We start from the raw sequence: 16,710 nt of genomic DNA on the forward strand, positions 1-16,710 counted from the left end.
TCCCTTTGAAAGGCTAGAGCCACAAATAATTTTTACTAGAGGTTAAGGTCTAGAGAAAGGACAAAGGAATGTTCTTGTGTGAGTTAGACCTATTTCTTAAGTCACAAGTCAAGACAATAAAAGACCCAGACAGTGTTCAGTAAGCCTTTATTTGGCAGAGAATGCCCAGATCAGAATTCACATAATAGTCACTCTCATGACCTCATCTATTAAAATGTATTGCTGGTTCTATACTGCACACCTTATACAACAAGTGTAAATAATATGTGTTATGCCCAACATCAACAAAATGTGTGATATAGTTCAAATCTGAAAACTACACTATTAAACTGTGTTGACATTGGATTTGCATTTGCATTCTGTCATCTCAACATTTTTCAGACAAAAGACAATTCACTGGGGAGAATACTAAAAAAACATTTTAGGTTATAGCTACCTCGGAAATGACAGTTGTGTAACATAACACATGATTCATATAGCAGTTATTTTCTTCCTCTCTGAAAACATAATATCAATCTTAAAAGGCAATTATGGGGAACAAATGAATTACACGGTTCAGCATGGCATATCACAGACATAGACAAACATCAGAATATGAATTATATTCATTTGGGACCACAAAGCACTAAATATTGTAGTTTATTCTCATTCGGTCATGTAGCATACTGGCTTAAGATAACCTTACAAAATTGATGCTCATTTACGCATAGAAGTTTGACCATTAAAATTTAAAAAAAATGTAAATTTAAAATTAAAATACTATTTTTTTTTTGCATATGTATGTCAAGCAAAACATTATCAACCACTTAAATATGCTGGGTAACCAGTTGCCATTTGCTACATTTTCAAATATGTTGGATAGACCAGACATAAAAACCAATGAAGATTCAACATTTTCTAGAACAATAAACATTAGATTTCCAAATGTAATACACTTTATTTAGCTTTTGCCTACAAAGCTGTATCCTTCCATTGCAGTCGACTGCACTCACCTGCAATCAAGACTTTTCATTAGTTATCTTGTTTGAGATAAGTTATCTCTAAAGTGCAAACAATTACGAGGTTATAGAAAAGGGCAGGGAAGCCATTAGTTCCTTAAATTTTTGTTTGTCCCTAAAATCCCATTCCTTTTAGCTAAGAATCCGTATTTCATATACATGAATAATAATAATCAAAAACTACAACATATGAATCAATTAATTCACATAGTCATGTTCTATTATTCAATCAATTTGATTTAATTAGATAATTATTTTTGTCATGTAAGTATTCTCAATATACAGTACACATTCAACCACACGGACACCTGACTCAATTGAGACAGGCAATGTTTTAAACTCTTCACTGTGTGACGTCTGCTGATGGACCATGCTGGGCTGACATCTGTTAACTATTTGAAATAATGTATGTGTGCCTTTATAGGTGAACTAATCCAAAATGAGAACCTTCCCTATGATAAACAAAGGGGCATTGCTTTTGGATGCATTTGCTGTTTAGGTTGTGTTTCAGATTATTTTATGCCAAATAGAAAAGAATGGTAAGTAATGTATTGTTTCATTTTGGAGTAACTGTTATTGTAAATAAGAAAATAATATGTTTCTAAACACTTCTACCATGATTACGGATAATCCTGAATGAATCGTGAATAATGATGAGTGAGAAAGTTAGAAGCACAAATATTGTGCGTACCAGTTCCAAACCTATATTTGTGGTGGCACCCGCATAATATCAGAACAGATTGATTGAATGTTGTACAACTGTAAGCAAATATCTTTAAAGGCCATTGCTATAAAATTCATAGACAGCCACTTACAAAACGGTATGGTAAGTGTATAAAACCAGGTGTATCAAAATTCTAGCCATTGCTTTACAAATGGCATAATATATCAATAAATGAAACAAGAGGTTGTCAAACTGACAATAGAGGGTCTGTGAACATTAACCCAATCACGTTTCACATGCAATGTCTTTCTTTCACTCCCCCCCCCACACACGTCAAAACAAAAAGAGATAACTGAGTTTTCTATGTCCATATAGTAAGACTCAGTTCAAGTGTCATTCAGTGTCCTTATCCTTCCCAAAGTCCATATAATTTTTTACTTACTAAGCTTGACTGTGTTACGGTCTTTACAAAACGTTTTTCTTGAGCTGATTATGCTGTCCTTCCAACTTTCCTACTAGTCAACGGCCGCTTACTGCACAGGATTAAGGCTGAACTTGAAACACATTGATCTTGCTGGTGTTTTTCAGTGTCTGCCGCCTGTTGCAGAACCATACACGGACAACCTCACGGTCGTAGTTGAGCTCCTTAGCGATTTCCGTAATCTCCTGGCCCGTTGGCAGGGCATTCTTCTCAAAGTAGGTGTTGAGCACTTCGATGGCCTGCGGGGTGAAGCTGGTGCGACGCTTGCGTTTCTTGGACGGCTCACCACCCACAAATTCCATCAAATTCTGCTGACCCTTTTGGTTCCATAGCTCTGCTTCGGCCAGCCACCGCTCCAGCACGGGCTTCAGTTTCTGAGCACTCTTGGGTGTAATGTCCAGCTTCTCAAACCTGCAAGAAGCAACAACTTAGAAACTAATAACACAGTAGCCTCTGATCAACCAGATTGAACCCCACATCTACTCTTTCAAAAAATACCTGAACCCCAGTTCATCTTTATTTAAGTGTCAGAGATACTATCCTGTAACATTCCTACTATAGTATCAACACTTTCAAAATATAACCCTTGAAATACAATGTCCATAGCACACCAACGTACCCTACTTATCATATTTGATAGAATGGATTTCAGAAACCTCCTACTGTGATGCCTGCAACCACCCCACCCAGTAGACCAGAGGAGTTTACCTGCAGATGGCAGACTGGCTGTAGGCCGGGCCCTCTGTAGCCGTGAGGGCCTGTCCCACTTGTGTCTGCGTCAGCCCCAGGGACAGCCGGCGGATCTTGAAGTTCTTGGCAAACTCTCGAATCTCTTCCAGATTAATGCCCTCCTCATCCGTGCACCCTTGCTGTGGCTCTAAAAATGTGAATAGACAAAGCAGATAGATATTTTTTACAAGTAGGTAGGTCGATATTTCTATGTTTCGAGAGAAGCTGCTGCTTTTCCTTGGCCGGGTTCACTTGAAAAATATGTAAATGTCAATGTGACTTCCCTGGTTAAATATAGGATTTAATTCATAATTTGTTTAAAAAAAATGTGAACCACGTACTGCTGACGAGCTGTCCCACGGTGGGTGTGTCTCCACAGGTGATAGGGACTGAGGAGGAGATTGGAGTGACTGTCTTCATTGCAAACGGTTGTGGGGCGATGACCACAGGTGATTGCGTAACAGTTGTTACCTGAGCCTGAGGGGAAATTTCTGTCAGCAATGGATTACTGGTAACATCCAAAAGGCGAAAAAGACTCACCATTCTCACATTAAACCAATTTCAACCAACACCACATAAAAACAGCATTTCCAATTTTTCTGAAATTCTGATGGAGCACTCATAAGGACAAAATTGGTGGAGATGGGTACCTGGGTGCTGGGCTTTGAGAATGTCACAGGAACATTATGCTTGGGAATAATAGCAGCAGAAGTGGGGACTGTAGCAGGTCCATTTCCTATGGTGGCAATGATCTGGCCCTGGTTGTTCAGAACCAGCTGTGGCTGGACTGTCTGGACCTGCAGGCCTTGAAAGCCCTGGAGATTCAGAGCCTGAGTAGCAGCCCCTCCTGTCAGTGAGGCAGGGTTCAGCATCAGGGGGATGGTTCCAATCACCTGGATGCCATATTTAGAGAATTTTATTTATTTATTAGTAACACTATACAAAATAATTTATAAATATTTTATAAGTTCTTCATTAACTGATTATCATAATACTATAAACTTTAAAATAAATACAAGTTTATAAATCTATAATAACAGTCATAACACATTAGTTGAAATTGTGTGATTGTTATTTTGATCCTTGAAAAATAGTGAACATGTTTGCTTGGTGATTATGTTTGCACTATAACCCACCTGTCCCTGTGCGTTGGTGATGATCTGGCTGGTGATTCCAGACATGGCACTGGTGATGATGGGAGTGGAAGTGAGGGAGCTGATGAACTGAGGCTGAGCCCCTAGAGACGCAGCACTGATCTGAGAGGAGAGGAACGGAGGCATCCAGAACATATTGTTCTACTATCGATAATGTCATCATTTTGAATACAAGGTACAATATATTCAACAGTGTGGATGAACAACAAGGAAATATTAAACCATCTGCTCAAGTTATACAAACTTTAAAGTGAAAAAAACATGGCTTGCTGATCAGCAATCCAAAACACACGTGTAGGTCAGAAAAACAAATACACGTACATCACGTTAACCCTTTACATGCGTACCTGTATACAGGTTGGAAATGGCAGATTTGGGCACTGACAAGCAGCTAAATTATAATGCAGTAGCTGTACAGTAACATGCTATAAATTACGTCAGAGTTCAGGCTCTGCGCTTCACAGCTCTATATGGGTTTTGACAGCCGTTCTGAACTTGAGCACCGCATGCGACAAGAAGTTGCCCCCATCCTACCGCTAATTGGTAAACTTTTACAAATGTTTTGTTGTCCGAGTAAGGGAAATGCTGTAAATTAAGAGGACTCAATGTATTTTGAAAGATGAGACGTTGAGGATTATAATAAATACCACTTTGATGTCATACAAGCAGGCCAAACACCCATGAGTCCAAATGAGCACTTCACATTTTCATATCAAACACTCTTAGAAAAATGGGTTCCAAAACAGTTAATTGGCTGTCCCCATAGGAGAACCCTCATTGGTTCCAGATAGAAACCTTTTGGGTTCCATGTAGAACCCTCTGTAGAAAGGGATCTACAATATAGGTTCCACCTGTAACCAAAAAGGGTTCTTCAAAGGGTTCTCCTAGGGGGACAGCCGAATAACCCTTTAAAATGTCAAATAGCACCTTTTCTTCTAAGAGGGTAAAACTCATGTCATATACAGTGACAACTGTTATGTTTGATGTACAGTTACAAGATGACATGGTGTCATACCCTGGGTTGTTCTGAATAGAATGATCTTGCTTGTCTATTGTGAAGAAAATCCGCTGCAGAACACACACCTGAATGCATACAAGACTCCTTTCTATGCGCACCAAAATTACGATCCACTTCTCTGAATTGCCCTGTGAAAGCCTTACACTGTAAGATCGTACTTTATAACTTAGAATAGAACAAGCTTTCAAATGATGCCCACCTGACCCAGACTGCGATTTATAATGGGCTGTCTTTGGATTGTGTAAACAACTACGGTAATGGCGGGGATGCAGTGTTGTGTTCCAAACATAACAAGTGTGCTTGCTCTAGTTCCTCAAAGCCACAGCTAGGAGAGATAAAAAATGTAAAAACTTTGTTGAAGATTATTCTTAGAGTCCTGAAAGTGCATTGAAATTACATAGGAAATACACATAAAATGACCGGTGTAATGTTTGAATTAATTCTTGTGTCAGGTGAACTGTTGTGTCCTCAACTTTGGTCTAATAAGTTATTCTCCAATAAATATTTCAATTTAGCCCCATCCATATGCTGTAGGCCAATTTCCACGAGTGTAAAGGGTTAACTCACATACACGATAATACAGAAACACATTCTTACAATGGCAGGGTTGATGGAGAGGCCTGCAGACTGGAGTGTTGACACAGACACACTGGGCTGAGAGACGGACGGCATGGCCTGGGTCAGTTGTGCTGCAGCCACCTGCGTGTTCTGCTGAGCCTGCTGCATAGCTGCCTGGACCTGCTGTAGTGATGCTGTCTGAGACTGGAAAACCGCCTGCTGGGTCTGGACAGGGTTTAGCACAGTGGCTGCTGGGAAAGAAGAACCCAAACACATACTGATAAAGCATCACTGTCCCCCATGTGGTAGCCAAAAAACTATTGACTGTTGATTCAATGTGGATGAATGCAGAGATTCACATTCTGTGAAGTGTGTATGTCTGCCGTCTCACTTTGCAAGCCTTGTAAGCCTTGCAAGCCGGCAAAGGGTAGTTTGAGGAGGCCTCCGGACTGGCTGGCAGCTGAAAGGCCAGGGAGTGTGGCTACGTTGCTGGTGGGGAAGGTGAGGACAGCCAGGCCCTGGCCCCCCATGGACCCTGCCATGCTGAGGGGGATGAGCAGGGGCTGGCCCAGGGAGCCTGTCTGGGCCATCATCCCTGTCATCAGAGTGGCCAGACCATCCTGGGTCAGGACCTACAGGGAAGGAGGATGGGGTTTATTAGAAATAAATAAGATCCAAATTATTGGCAGATGAAGGAACCACATGACATGTTTTTTTTGTTTGTTTAATGTTCTCACCTGTTGACAGCCCTGCAAGCTCTGCACAGTGATGGGCATGGTGGCCTGTGGCTGCGACAGGGAGACACTGATGGGAACTGCAGTCTGAGAAAGAGTCTGGACCGCAGAGGCTGCAGAATCGACAGCCACCACCTGGTCCCCCAGCACTGACAGCACAGAGAGAGAACACACTGTGTTTGTCTACCATCAGCACACATCACTCTTAAAGCATTTTTACACTGCAGCATTAAACAAGATGCAGTTTAACCTGTATTGCATGGAGTCTAACCTACCGTATCGGTATCCTACAAAGGGCTCACCTACTCCCCCAGTGTTGTGGGGTGCTGGCGGGCTGTCCTGTGTTCCTGCCTCAGGTTGCTTAGCCTGATTACTCACATCCTCACCCCCCAAATCAGCCCTCCCATCAGGCATTGAGGATGGAAGAGAGGCTTGATCTACCTCCACTTCCAGGACACGGATCGTCTCATGACCAGACATCACTATCACCTGTGCAGCAGAACACAAGACCGGGGCTCATATTTTAAAAAGTGTCTCAGAGTAGGGGTGCTGATCTAGGATCAGTTTGCCTTTTAGATCATATGAATAAGACTACATGGAAATGAGAGACCTGGTCGTAGATCAGCACTCCTGCTGAGATAAGCTTAATTGGAATACAAGCACAAGTCACGCAACTACACAATAAATGACTCATCACCTATTCTCAGCAGCGTAAATGTTTTTGCTCTGAGCCATGACCAGGAATATATTTCATTATGTAGTAATAATATAATTATAAGGCATATACATCCAGGCTAGGCTCAGTGTACCTCCATTCAAATTATCAGATGTTGCCATACCAGTCGGTCTCTATCTACTGAGACAACCCAGGTAGAGGACAATGTCTATTGGTTACTTGTAGAACAGAACATGAGTTTACACGTGCAAAACCATGCCACAGGAGCATAACCTGTCATCGTGTTTTGTCAACAATGGTGGTCAGCTACTCCCTCTCCATTTCCTTATACTAATAATCCAATGTGTATATTATTAGTAAATATAACTAAGCAAAGACATGATGCATGCGTGGATGCAGCCATGAAAGATGTGAAGGAAAGGCACAGAAAACCTGAGCTGGAGGGCAAGGTGCAGACAGAGAGACTGAAAGCATACCTGGTTGTTTTTGGTAAGGAATTTCAATGGGCAGGAACCTAATGGCTGAAAAAATGTCTGCAGTCAGACAGTGAATGGCTAAGGAGAACAACAGAGAGGCCAAGCACACACACACGTTAGGACACAATGAACCAAAACAAAAGCACACAAATGGGAAAAAAAACATCGGTACAACAAAACTACAACAAAGAGCATCAGCCAACAAGCATCTCAAGCAATGCTTTCTGAGAGCTCCACTCGCAACAAAATATTAGAAATTGCTTTATAGTTTGCTGACTATGAGTGTAAAGGACACAGCCGGAGTGAACATACAGTATATCAACCTCAAGATGACCGTGTGGGGTTAATCACTCCAAATATATGGTGACATGGAGGTGGCAACAGCTTATGACAGAGGACTATGAAGGAGAGGCAACAGACTTTTAAAGTTGGGCAGGGGTGTGTTACTAACGTGATATCAGGTAGTGTTGACATTGAGGTTAGTGGTACCTGTTCATTGACAGTGAGGGGTGTGTCAGCAGCAGGGAGATCCTGAAGGTCCATGGTTCAGTGCTCTCACCACCAAGCAGTCACTGTCTTGACATTCTAAGAAAGTAGAAAGAATACTGTACCATCAAAACTACCAGGTTAGCCTATGTGAATTGTGTTTTCCATCTACAGTACCAGTCAAACGTTTGGACACACCTACTCATTCAAGGTTTCTTTTTTATTATGTTCTACATTGTAGAATAATAGTGAAGACATCCAAACGATGAAATAACACATATGGAATCATGTAGTAAACAAAAAAGTGTTACAAAAATCTAAATATATTTGAGATTTGAGATTCTTCAAAGTAGCCACCCTTTGACTTGATGACAGCTTTGCACACTCTTGACATTCTCTCAACCAGCTTCATGAAGTAGTCAGCTGGAATGCATTTCAATTAACAGGTGTCACTTGTTAAAATAATGAATTTCCTTCTTAATGCGTTTGAGCCAATCAGTTGTGTTGTGACAAGGTAGGGGTGGTATACAGAAGACAGCCCTATTTGGTAAAAGACCAAGTCCATATTATGACAAGAACAGCTCAAATAAGCAAAGAGAAACGACAGTTCATCATTACTTTGAGTCATGAAGGTCAGTCAATACGGAAAATGTCAAGAACTTTGAAAGTTTCTTCAAATGCAGTCGCAAAAACCATCAAGCGCTATGATGAAACTGGCTCTCATGAGGACCGCCACAGGAAAGGAAGACCCAGAGTTACCTCTGCTGCAGAGGATAAGTTCATTAGATTTAACTGCACCTCAGATTGCAGTCCAAATAAATGTTCAAGTAACAGATAAATATCAACATCAACTGTTCAGAGGAGACTGCAAGAATCAGGCCTTCATGGTCGAATTACTGCAAAGAAACCACTACTAAAGGACACCAATAAGAAGAAGAGTCGTGCTTGGGCCAAGAAACATGAGCAATGGACATTAGACCGGTGGAAATTTGTCCTTTCGTCTGATGAGTCCAAATATGAGATTTTTGGTTCCAGATTTTTGCGCTTAGTGGGACTATCATTTGTTTTCAACAGTACAATGACCCAACACACCTCTAGGCTGTGTAAGGGCTATTTGACCAAGAAGGAGAGTGATGGAGCCCTCCATCAGATGACCTGGTCTCCACAATCACCTGACCTCAACCCAATTGAGATGGTTTGGGTTGAGTTGGACTGCAGAGTGAAGGAACAACAGCCAACAAGTGCTCAGCAAATGTGGGAACTCCTTCAAGATTGTTGGAAAAGCATTCCTCGTGAAGCTGGTTGAGAGAGTGCCAAGAGTGTGCAAAGCTGTCATCAAATCAAAGGGTGGCTACTTTGAGGAATCTCAAATATAAAATGTATTTTGATTTGTTTAACACTTTTTTGGTAACTACATAAATCCATATGTGTTATTTCATAGTTTTGATGTCTTCACTATTATTCTACAATGTATGAAATAGTCAAAATAAAGAAAAACACTTGAATGAGTAGGTGTGTCCAAACTATTGACTGGTACTGTATGTATATTTATTTTGGGTTGGGGGTGGGGAGACAGTCGGGGTCTCAACTTTCTGTTGAGTTAGAATATTTCGCTTCGGGCCCCATGTGTATGGATGTTGGCACACAGACCCGCGAGCCACTGTGGCCCCTCATGATGAGTTTCGATTTTTTTTGTGGCCCCCACCCAAATCAAAGTTGCCCATTCGTAAGTTAAAGAGTATAAAAACAACGAATCATATGATGCCTCAAGAGTGACAGCACTAGAAATAGAACTAGGAGATTTACTAGGAGATTTAGTCTGGACACAGTGTAGGCCTACTTGTACTGGGGGCTACAGGGGTGCACACACACAGTAATAATATACTTTATGACTTGATTTTTCATGAAGGCAAAGTCTGTGTCAAATTAAACATATGAATAATGCACCAAGAACAGGCAGCTTCTTGATAATAGGTGGCCTAGCCCTAGAAGATAGGCCCTCCTACAGTATGTCCGCCCAAAACATCTAGCTTTCTAGAATGATGACAGCTGAAAAATGACTATTCGATTATCAAATATTTTAACGTAACATCAAAAAGATCAGTGCAGCGCAGGACACTCCAACACAGAAATGATATATCTGTCAGAACTTCAGCAGGTGTTGATCCCCGTACACCACCCACAATCTAGCCGCAATAAAAGTATCGCCGTGTACTTATTTGAGGACACGATGTTAACCATAAAATATGCCGCGACAAAAATCACCCGCTATTCCATGCCTGGGGTCTGCATTTTATGTATTTCCCTCTCTTTATCATAAATATATAAATTATGCTAATTAAGAGCATTGCATATTAACAAAAAAAACGAATCTCCTCTCGCCATTTCGTCGCGCTATAGCGGATGGAGGTCTTAAACTGAAAGCAAAGCAAAGCAACTTACCGTAAATGTGTCTTATTTTCTGAGGTTCTCCTCTTTTAAAAATCTTTGCCACAGTTTGTTTTAGTCACATATAATAAAAAATGCATCTCACCGCTCCAGATAGGCGCTATGGCTGCACACAAAAGAGGCATTTGCATTGATAAGGAGGGTTGGCAACGTGAAGATCCTTTCTTTCTTAATATTTAATGACGGTCCCTTCGGTACTACAATTCAGATGACCTATATTCCTCAAGATACCGTCTAAAATCGACTTCTGCTGTAAAGACCAATGGAAAATACCACCAATATTACAACAAATCTGGCCTTTTGCCCTACGTCATGAACATAATTTATGCAAGGGATATCTTGCATGGAAAAATGTCTGCCTCGACTTGAGAGGAGCCATGGCTGCCTTAAAGGGAAAGTGCATATTTAATAGTATAGTTTTTTAGCACGTTGGCTTTTTTAATTATATTTTTTTTATCTGTGGTACAGAATATAATGTAGCAGCAAAGAGATTACGTGGAACTTTTCCCCCAGGAGGTCAAAAAGGGTCCTCTGGTCTAGAAATACTGTCCAGAAGTAATTACTTCATTGGACAGATGGGACACACCCATGAGCATAAATTGTTTCCCTAAATACTAAGGCTTTTTGTTTTCATTAGATAATAGTAACCTGTTGTCACATATCACATGTACCATTGGTATAGAGTTTTGATTGATTATATATGACCTACTATGCTGAGCACCATATTTCACTGCATTTCTCTTAGAGGAATAGACCTTGGTGTGTTTTCGCTCTATTTTTCTTGCCAGCTGGCAGACACTGGCATTTGCATGCATTTGTAGTGTATTGCCATGGAGCTCAAAGGGAGAGCTGAGCTTTTTGAATCTTTAATTAGCCCCATGGCAAGTGCTCTCTACTGTCTGTTCAATCACAATGTGATCTATCATCGAAGCTGAAATATTCCTGCCAAGAATTTACTAACTGTCACTTAATGATCAGAATAGTGTATAAAATGATTTTGAATCAAATTGCTACATCATCCTAACATATCATCACCCTGGTGCGCATTAGTGATGATGTGGTGAGGTACCCCCAAATGTTTTCTTATGGATCAGAAAAGCAACCAATTATGTTTTATAATGATCAACGTCAAATAGGTTATTAGACTAGGAAGTATTTGAAGACTAGCAGAATAAACAGCCGGAAACGTAAAGCAAATATATTAATTTTAATTATCTTGAATGTTATTCAACAGTTTATATCTAGATCTGGTGGAGTACCTTCAGTACTTTAAATATACTTTAAATATAAAGAAAACTACAAAGTAAATTGAACCAGTTAGGTAATGTAAAATAACTTAAACAGCGCACGCACTTTCACCCCTAGAATGGGAGTGGCTAAGTACATATGACGTAATTGCATCAACCATCACAACAAAAATCTAGAGGAAAACAAGGAAGTGAACGGTCACGTAACTCTGAACTGTAATCTAAATTTTTTAGTATTCAAACGGTCCTTCTATAAAATACTTTTAACTTCAGAATAATTGTATTCGACGCATTAAACTACACACCAATTCAGGACAATGAACAACAAAGGTAATTTAGCTAACGTCCACAACCTTTGTATTAGCTCACATGCTAGCTATCTAACAACAGCGGCCAAGGGTTAGTTAGCCAGCTAACAAGCGAGACTAAAATGTTTACTTGACCGACGTATTTTCCTTTTCATTATAAATTAGCCCAACCACTAAGGTAGATACTGCTGTCTAAATCGTAATGGAGTCGACATGTAAGTAGCCGGCTAGCTAATGTTACCCAATACGTAACGTTGGAAAGCTTGCTGTAGTTACTACATGCTATTTAGCTTATAGCCGCGTACTCTGACCTCAATACCACTATCCAGTTAGCTTTTGCAATTAGCTCTAGGACTTGTCATAGTCACTATATTGTCAGTTGGGTAAGTGTTTTGTTGTGACATTATTAACTTAGCTAGCTAACTGTAATCACCATTGATGAATTAAGTATTTTCTCTATGTTATGTTAGCTACCTATACGTTTATTTAATTAGACCGGTCGGTAGTAGATTAACAAACTACGTTAGCCCTCAATAATGTTTTGCTATTGTGTGGTGATTGAGTAAAACAAAGCAAGTGTGCGTATTGATAACAGTAGAATATTGTTTTGTGTATCACAGGTTCCTATCCCCAGCAAGCTGTGTACCCTCAGCAGAGTAGTGCACCCATCTACCCACCTGCTATGCAAGTGTCTCCCCAGGCACCACCTTATTCAGACGCCCCACCTGCATACTCTGAGGTAGCCATTTATACTTGGAATAGACATGTTAACTACTTTTGTGAAAAGTATTCCCAATCATATCAATACAAACGCACTGACCGACTGTCTCTAACCCTCCCCTTTTCATATGTTCTCCATTACGCCAAAGATCTATCAGCCCAGGTATGTGCACCCATCTCAGGCTGGCCAGCTACAGCAAATGTCTCAGTACCCTGGCACTCAGATGTACATGCAACTGCCCCAGTCCATGGCTGTTGGACCAATGGGCCACAATGTCCCCATGGCGTACTACCCCATGGGAGCCATGTATCCCCCTGGCTCCACTGTGCTAGTGGAGGGAGGATATGATTCTGGTGCTCGCTTTGGTCAAAGCAACAGTGCTTCCATCCCAGTGAGTATCCTCAAAACGCCTAGGCTATATCTGGGGTGTCAAAATCAATTCCTGGATGACAGTGATTTTGCTGGTTTTTGTTATTCCCTTTTAATAAGTGTCCAATTAAGACCTAGACAACCTGATGAGGGGAAGTAATCAATTACCTTAATACGTACAAGGGAGGGGCGAAAACCTGCCAACACTCAGCCTTCCAAGAATTGAGTTTGACACCCCAGACCTATGTTACACAATGTCATGTGGTTATATCATAAATCAATGTTCATATTGTGCTGGAGCCAAATATATATCCTGTGGAATTGATTAACAGATATTGGTAAAGTTACTCATGTATGTGACTATTTCTTCCCCATCACCTAAATGCATCACAGCCCCCACCTCCCGGCCACATGCCTAATGCAGCTCAGCTGGCTGCCATGCAGGGTGCCAACGTCATGATGACACAGCGCAAGAACAACTTCTTTGTGGGTGGCTCCAATGGCGGGTACACCATCTGGTAACAGCCAGCGTTTTCCGCAACCTCTCCCCTTACTCCTCTCCCTCATTCAAAATGATGACGCCCTCTCCTGTCCCATCCGCCAACCCCTTTCGGGGATACTGATATCACCTAACGGAATGTAATATTTTAGAGCCCTGATAAAAGGTACAGTACTCCACTTCGTAAGCAAAACGGTCCTAATTACTGACTCATAATTTGGGCTGCTGAACTTGTTCCCTGACCTTACAAGGATAGTGCTGCTGTCTTAGGTCAACGCATTTCACATGTTATATTTTCTTTAATGCATGACATCAATCTACTCTCTTAGCACTGTCCCCATTTTGTACTTGATAACTAATGTTCATGTTTATAAATACTTGTTGGACTTGGCCTAATGTCTTCCTTACAAAGAGTGCTACTGATCCAAGTAGAGCATCATATATACTTTAGTTTTCGCTGTTGCATGGCATGTTGAATACACCCAGTTGGCCTATCTAAAATCAGTTTCTGCGACCACTGGATTCATTTCAATCGGATCAAATAGACACTTGCTGTAGTATAGTAGAATACTGGTATGTTAAACAACAAGAACCCAAACAAGAATGAATCACAAAATGATTACCAGATAACATGCCATGGTGGTTTACTGTACCTTCTTGGGCAACTGTAGATTAACATAATCGGCGTCCCAAAGAGCACCGTCACATAAATAAAAGCAAATTAACTTAAAATACGTAGAATGAAGTTGAGATTTGGATCATCGAAAGGGTTGGTTGGCTTTACATTTTTGCAGTTATTGGTTTTAATTTTTGCCGTTTTAGTTTTTTCCCCTCTAAATCAGATGCCCAGACTTGTACATCATCCCAGTGTTTGGTTTCCTTAAGTTAAAAAAAAATGGCACCCACCTGTTCTTAAACACTTAAAAGCACTGTCATGTAAACGAGAATCATCTAAGATCAGGAGGTTATTAAGAGTTAAACACTTTACTTTAATCCTTCATTATAAGGACTGTGAGGGTTCAATTACAATGTAACCGGTTTGTTTACTTTAAATATTTATCACTTTCGGGCACATCTTAGTGATTTGTTTGAATTATTAGTTAATGTTAGTATAACCAATTAGCTGGTTGTACCAAAGAAATGGTCTAGACTGCACTAGTAAATGTTTGGTTGTGACTTATAATTATAGTAATTGAAATATGGCACATTTTGAAAAGCAAACATCAGATTTAAGGATGCAGTGATGATTTTGATGGTACTTAAGACCTTCGATCTGGCATTGCTGTTGTATTTTTTAATGGGGTGCTTAAATGTTTAATGTAAATGTGACTAGGTGGTTCTGCATGCTTTTTTGCACTTTTGCGCTGTACAATTTTGATTTTTGTAAAGATGTATCATTGCTAATTTTTATAGAAATACCACAAGCATTAATTTATGTGCACTGCTGGAAATAGATTTTGCTACTTGTTTTTAGTACAAATGCTAATAACCTGCAAATACAGTGCTATGCATGTTACTCTTTCCTGTCCAACTTTTTTAGAATTCATTTAAATGTACTTTCACTCCAAAATGGGGGTGTTCCTAAATGTTTTAGGACTGCAGAAAATCACTTGCTTATTGTTCCCAATTAGTTTAATATAGTGTTAAGCCACATTTATTTCTGAACATTTTCTTATAAATAAAAAATATGCATTGCATCAGTGGAGCTTACAACTGTTGACACAGTTTATTTTCCAATACACTTGTGCTGCTAATTAAACTACTGTATAAACTTTAATAAATATCTAACACTAGGTTTGATCTAGTTTGTGAGACCATGTCTGCATACAAGAATTTGATATTTTGGTTGAAACATGATTCCTTGAGGTCTTTATTTTTCCTCCTATTCGGATAGAAATTAATGTCACTGGGTATCTGACATAATAGCCTAGATTTGATAGTTGTAGCCCTCATGGAAATAGAAGTAGTCTTCACTGAAATGTGAATTCCAGGTCAGTTGACCAGCTGTCTGGTAAACTGCTAGCCAAGCATGCGACCTGTTTGCACATGTATTATCAGACTGCATCTGTTCTTGGTAACACTGATCACATGACCAGCCACCATTCCAAACATGGTTATCATGTCACTCATATTTTGCACAGCTGTAAATGTGTATCCTATTCCCAAATACATGCTGATGCTTCATACCATTTAAAAACTCACGGCTTTCAAAATGTAAACAAAAATATATTCCTTCAAATGTTAATTTTTTTTGTTTTCTTTGTCCAAGACCTGGCTATTGTTTAATGTAGCAACATAATGGTGGCTTAGACCCAGCAATATGATGTACTAATGCTTACCAGTAGATGCCATGCCAACCACAGCCAGTGTGGAGTAAACAAAGGATATACGGACATTTATAGTTCAGGGATTCTCTTAAGATTTTTATAATATGGATATGTATTAAAGTGATTTGATGGTCTATGGTACACTTTCTTTTAAGATTAAGGAGATGTCACTTTGGTTTGCTAAAACATGTGTCTGGAAGAAAGAACTCTTTGCAAAGGAACTTTGGTGCACTTTGTTTTTTTAGAGTAAAATATGACAAATTTAGAAAAATATTTTGGACAGTAAGGTTTAATGCTACCTGTTCTGAGTTCTTCTCCGTCATTTAGATTATTTTTGACAAGCATCAGGACTCAAGCAGCTCAAGTGGCCCTATATGAATTGTAAGAGTTGAAGAAATGTTTACAGTGCATAAATACCTTCCCTGTGATGAAAATGATCAACTCTAGCCTTGTTTGAAATACATATTGCGGGGTGTGAGATTGACACTTCAATGTTCTATCCACCTATCACTTGTAGCTGTAACGACATTCAACAATGAATGAAAAAAGGAAAAAGCTTTATTGCCACATCTGACCTGCAGTCTTGAGGTCTGTCATGTCACTTACTACCTTTGGCAGATACTTCAATAAGATCATACAATCTCTAGCTGGTAATAGTAACAGATTCAATACAACATTTCCCATTTTGCTGCCCAGAAAGACAATAGTCAAATCCTTACAGTTTTGACCAACTGGTAAAGTATGGATAATGGCATAAGAATAATACAATTTCATCAGTGCCTTCTACTGATCACCAAATACAATTCCCCATTTAGCA

The 16,710-nt window shown here is 39.9% G+C and overlaps 2 protein-coding genes across 14 annotated transcripts; one reads left to right on the plus strand and one right to left on the minus strand.

Annotated features, from left to right (window-relative positions):
* Nucleotides 1-130: 130 nt before the first annotated feature.
* On the minus strand, nucleotides 131-10,805 carry pou6f1 (POU class 6 homeobox 1). 13 transcript variants are annotated; one of them, XM_031803943.1, is made up of 12 exons: nucleotides 10,508-10,788; nucleotides 7,978-8,073; nucleotides 7,489-7,533; nucleotides 6,612-6,825; nucleotides 6,340-6,485; nucleotides 5,994-6,234; nucleotides 5,642-5,853; nucleotides 4,009-4,167; nucleotides 3,523-3,765; nucleotides 3,214-3,349; nucleotides 2,852-3,020; nucleotides 131-2,554 (listed from the first exon to the last, which is right to left on the minus strand). In XM_031803943.1, the coding sequence occupies exons 2-12, from the start codon at nucleotides 8,029-8,031 to the stop codon at nucleotides 2,206-2,208; spliced, it is 1,968 nt and encodes a 655-aa protein (XP_031659803.1). In that variant the 5' UTR covers nucleotides 8,032-8,073; nucleotides 10,508-10,788; the 3' UTR covers nucleotides 131-2,205. The 13 variants fall into 13 exon arrangements, with proteins under 13 accessions (XP_031659803.1, XP_031659804.1, XP_031659802.1 ...); XM_031803944.1 differs by having other exon boundaries at nucleotides 5,642-5,850; nucleotides 10,417-10,788; XM_031803942.1 differs by having other exon boundaries at nucleotides 10,417-10,788.
* Nucleotides 10,806-11,790: 985 nt separating this feature from the next.
* On the plus strand, nucleotides 11,791-16,027 carry LOC109869021 (DAZ-associated protein 2-like). Its single transcript, XM_020458835.2, has 4 exons — nucleotides 11,791-11,999; nucleotides 12,598-12,716; nucleotides 12,847-13,089; nucleotides 13,461-16,027. Exons 1-4 carry the CDS (start codon nucleotides 11,987-11,989, stop codon nucleotides 13,587-13,589), a joined length of 504 nt encoding a protein of 167 aa, XP_020314424.1. The 5' UTR covers nucleotides 11,791-11,986; the 3' UTR covers nucleotides 13,590-16,027.
* The last annotated feature ends 683 nt before the right edge of the window (nucleotides 16,028-16,710 follow it).

This window comes from Oncorhynchus kisutch, linkage group LG24, assembly GCF_002021735.2.
Source record: "Oncorhynchus kisutch isolate 150728-3 linkage group LG24, Okis_V2, whole genome shotgun sequence".
Classification (NCBI taxonomy): domain Eukaryota; kingdom Metazoa; phylum Chordata; class Actinopteri; order Salmoniformes; family Salmonidae; genus Oncorhynchus; species Oncorhynchus kisutch.

Excerpts from the sequence above, each read along its gene's own strand:
- pou6f1 (XM_031803943.1), bottom strand. The coding sequence starts at position 8,031 with ATGGACCTTCAGGATCTCCCTGCTGCTGACACACCCCTCACTGTCAAT. Across the intron at positions 6,235-6,339 it reads GCTTGCAGGGCTGTCAACAG|GTCCTGACCCAGGATGGTCT; the intron begins GTGAGAACATTA and ends CCTTCCCTGTAG. Across the intron at positions 3,021-3,213 it reads CGTGGGACAGCTCGTCAGCA|AGCCACAGCAAGGGTGCACG; the intron begins GTACGTGGTTCA and ends TCACATTTTTAG.
- LOC109869021 (XM_020458835.2), top strand. Across the intron at positions 12,717-12,846 it reads CCCCACCTGCATACTCTGAG|ATCTATCAGCCCAGGTATGT; the intron begins GTAGCCATTTAT and ends ATTACGCCAAAG. Across the intron at positions 13,090-13,460 it reads GCAACAGTGCTTCCATCCCA|CCCCCACCTCCCGGCCACAT; the intron begins GTGAGTATCCTC and ends AATGCATCACAG.